Raw genomic sequence first — 4281 nt, 5'->3', positions numbered from 1 at the left:
ACTTTGATTGAAGTTATTTCAGTACATATTTTCATAATTTTAGTATTATAATTAAAGGGAGAGAGAAAAGGTAATTTTTAATAAAGCTACAACATACTGGAATGACCGGACAGAAGAGTTCACTCATGACAGCACATTAAGGTGAGTACATCAAGGTGAGCTCCCACAAGCTTCTATGTATTACTTTTACATATTAAACGAACAGATCTATTAATTTGTTCACTCAGTATTGTTATGCAACTATATTTTAGTTGTATTTTTGTCCTCTGGTTTCTGTATATCCTCTACTTTTCTCTCTTGTTAACAATTATTCTGTTTCTCTCGTTTTATCCTTTAACTCTCTTCATTAATTTACACAAGCATTTTTAGCAGGAGCGTTTAGCGCGTGTCTACTAGGGATTATCTGGAGAAGGTGGATGACGAGGAAGAAGAGAAGAGGAGGAATAAGAGGAAAGGAGAAGGAGGAGGAAGAAGTGAAGAGAAGAGAAGAGAAGAGAAAAGAAGAGAAGAGAAGAGAAGAGAAGAGAAGAGAAGAGAAGAGAAGAGAAGAGAAGAGAAGAGAAGAGGAGAAGGAAAAGGAAGAGGAAGAAAGGGTGGATGAAGTGTAGGAGACGAATGAGAAAGAAAAAAAAATAAAAAGAAGAGAAGGAAGGAAACGAGAAGGATAAAGAGGAGAAAGAAGAAGGGTAGGAGGAGAAGGAGGAGTATGCTTCTCCCACGTGCTCTTCCTCCTCACTCCTCGACAATAGACACCGTGCACAGTCATCCTCTGACATCAATAATAGGCGGACAAATGAAATGCTTTCATGACCTCTGCCTTATAGAGCAAGTTCCAGTATACCCGTATAGTGTCGGGGGTAACAGGTCCAGTACACCTTGAACTGGTCAACTGTGTCATGAGCTCCAGGGCACCGTGCGGGTACAAAAAAAAAAATAATTACAACCTTACATTCCCCTAAACCCATAGCGTATGCGCGGATTTCCTACGGACAATTGCATATTTAAACATAAGCATGAGTGAGGAAGCAGGCATGACGAGAGGTGACAAACAGGAAGGTTGTGGCAGAAGGCAACTGGAGCAGAAGGAGGTATAGGGAGAGGGGGGCAGCGGCAGCGGTGGTGGAGATCAGCACCAGCGGTCGAGGTGGTTACTATATAAGCTGTGAGTCGAGCAGCAGGCATCAACAGTCGCTTATTCTCGACTCTCCCGCACTCAACCTGCAACATGAGGACCGTAAGTATCACCAGCGCTACGGCACTTCTCCTAAACCCAGTAGAACCCGAGACTCTTGTTACCAAGCTTGAAAATAACCAGAGAAATAACAAAACATACACACACACACACACACACACACACACACACACACACACACACACACACACACACACACACACACACACACACACACACACATACACACATATACACACATATACACACACATACACACACATACACACAGATACACACACATACACACACACACATACACACTCATACACACACATACACACACATACACACACACATACACACACACATACACACACACATACACACACACATACACACACACATACACACACACATACACACACACATACACACACACACATATATATATATATATATATATATATATATATATATATATATATATATATATATATATATATGTCGTACCTAATAGCCAGAACGCACTTCTATGCCTAGTATTCAAGGCCCGATTTGCTTAATAAGCCAAGTTTTCATGAATTAATTGTTTTTCGACTACCTAACCTACCTAACCTAACCTAACCTCACTTTTTCGGCTACCTAACCTAACCTAACCTATAGAGATAGGCTAGGTTAGGTTAGGTACGGTTGGTTAGGTTCGGTCATATATCTACGTTAGTTTTAACTCCAATAAAAAAAAATGACCTCAAACATAATGAAATGGGTAGCTTTATCATTTCATAAGAAAAAGATTTGAGAAAATATATTAATTCATGAAAACTTGGCTTAATAGGCAAATCGGACCTTGCATAGTAGGCAGAGAAGTGCGTTCTGGCTACTAGGTACGACATATATATATATATATATATATATATATATATATATATATATATATATATATATATATATATATATATATATATATATATATATATATATATATTTAGCTTGGTACGGAGTCTTTCTTGTCCTCTATCGTCTATTATATAATTTTCATAATTCTGGCACTGATAATGGTAATTTTTATGTCTTTGTATTCCTTAATTTTTATAAAGTAACAACCATCCATAACAGAAGAGTGCCCTCGTTAGAAAATATGTGTTATGTTCAATCACTATTCCACAATCGTAGTTAAAACACGTGTTAATATTTGGCTGCCCTAACTGACCTGACGTACTACCCTTCCCGTGGCACAGTTCGTGATTTTTGCTCTGCTGGCTGTGGCGGCGGCAGACAAGAGGCCGCTCACTACCTATGGAGCACCAGGTCCTGCACCTCGCCAAGCCGCCGGACCCCAGATCGCTATCATCCGCGACGACAGAGTTCACCCTGACGCTCAAGGCCTGTACTCTTTGGACTTGGAGACCGAAGATGGCATTAAGAGGCAGGAGTCTGGTGGCCCCGGCGGCAGCCAGCAGGGCTCTGTCAGGTAAGGCAGGCAACGGAGTGATATTGGACTGGTTACCAGTGGCGCATAACTTCAAGTTAAAATTCATTATTAAACGTATTATTCTTGTAAGATATAATCTTCTATTACTGATGACACCAGCTTTTACGGCCATTCTTGCTTGCCTTTGTCCGCAAACATCACTTGTCGATTCCTATGGTAATCCCATCATCCCAGTTTTTCATCCTCATCTTTATTCCTGATTCCCGCGATTCACCTGAACAAACATTTTTCTCAATAATCCCACGAAAGCAATGTTTTTGCTTTGCGTTTAGTTTTAATAACAACATAATTGTCTAAAAAGGCATTCCCACGTTACAGATGGTACCTAAACCACCTCTTCTCTTTCACAGCTTCACTTTCCCCGACGGACAAGTGTTCGACCTGACGTTCGTCGCCGACGCTGGCGGCTACCAGCCCCAGTCCTCCTTCCTGCCAGTGGCTCCTGAGTTCCCCCACCCAATCCCCCAGTTCGTACTGGACCAGATCGCCTTCGCCGCTCAGGAGGACGCTGCCCGCGCCAGAGGAGAGAGCAGGGGTCCCTCTGCCAGTTACGGTGCTCCCCAGTAACAACCTCGTCTTCCATTTCCACCCCACTTCGCTCTCCATCACTACAGACACGGCTCGTGGGGAATTCCTGCAGATATTGTGAATATCAGGATTCCCTCCAGTTACACTTTTAGCTGTAATGGTGTGTGTCGTCATCATATGTATGTTCATAGCCAGAATGTATTAATTTAGTAATTCATTATTTATATTATAATGTGATATGTATATTTAATGAACTATATACATTATCAGAAATCTCGTTCATCCCTTGTCGTCAAAGATATAGTGGATTAAAATGTAAAGTTATGCCAAAATAACTTCACTTTAAATAAATAAAGTGATAAGATTATTTTATCACAAAGCAATACAAAGATGTAATTTCACTTACTCTGAAATATCTACGTGAAGCCGTTATGTAAAACGTAATTTTCTACTTCTCAACTTTATGAAGTAAACGAGAACAGTGGTGACCATGTCAGAGGTTCGCACTGGAACCTAAAATCCGAATGCCTAACAAAGAGATTTTAGTATTAAAAACTCTTATCGGGTTTTTCCCATTCATTGCCACCGTTCCCACGTTCTAAGGTCGGAGAGGCATCAGGCCGGAAAAAAGGCCTGATTTATAGTTATATATTTCACTAATATATATAGTTATGTGTTAGTGATCGAACGTAATAGACATTAACAATTACATGTCCTTTCATTTTGTCAACCACACTGTACAACATCAGGAATAAACAAGCACCACCACACGCCAGCAGTCATCCACAGCAGCACCCACAGCTTTATAAGACTAGGAGTGCAGTGCTTCTCTCTTCACTACTACACTCCAGCAGTCATCCACAGCTTTATAAAGACTAGGAGTGCAGTGCTTCTCGGTGCACCACCACACTCATCCACACCAACAGTCATCCACACCAACACCCACAGCTTTATAAGACCGGGAGTACAGTCCTCTTCATTCACAGCAAAACCAACCCCTTTATAAGATCAGGATTTTTTTTATTTATATATACAAGAGTTGTTACATTCTTGTAAAGCCATTAGCACGCATAGCGTTTCGGGTAGG

The 4281-nt window shown here is 40.8% G+C and overlaps 1 protein-coding gene across 1 annotated transcript; it reads left to right on the top strand.

Moving 5' to 3' along the window:
- Window positions 1-1076: 1076 nt before the first annotated feature.
- Window positions 1077-3583, top strand: LOC123754921 (cuticle protein AMP1A). Its single transcript, XM_045737264.2, has 3 exons — window positions 1077-1234; window positions 2413-2645; window positions 3017-3583. Exons 1-3 carry the CDS (start codon window positions 1226-1228, stop codon window positions 3231-3233), a joined length of 459 nt encoding a protein of 152 aa, XP_045593220.1. The 5' UTR covers window positions 1077-1225; the 3' UTR covers window positions 3234-3583.
- The last annotated feature ends 698 nt before the right edge of the window (window positions 3584-4281 follow it).

The sequence above is a fragment of the Procambarus clarkii genome, chromosome 28 (genome assembly GCF_040958095.1).
Source record: "Procambarus clarkii isolate CNS0578487 chromosome 28, FALCON_Pclarkii_2.0, whole genome shotgun sequence".
NCBI classification, from domain to species: domain Eukaryota; kingdom Metazoa; phylum Arthropoda; class Malacostraca; order Decapoda; family Cambaridae; genus Procambarus; species Procambarus clarkii.
Note: the sequence above shows the minus strand (reverse complement) of the source record. Positions and strands in the feature narration are given on the sequence as shown.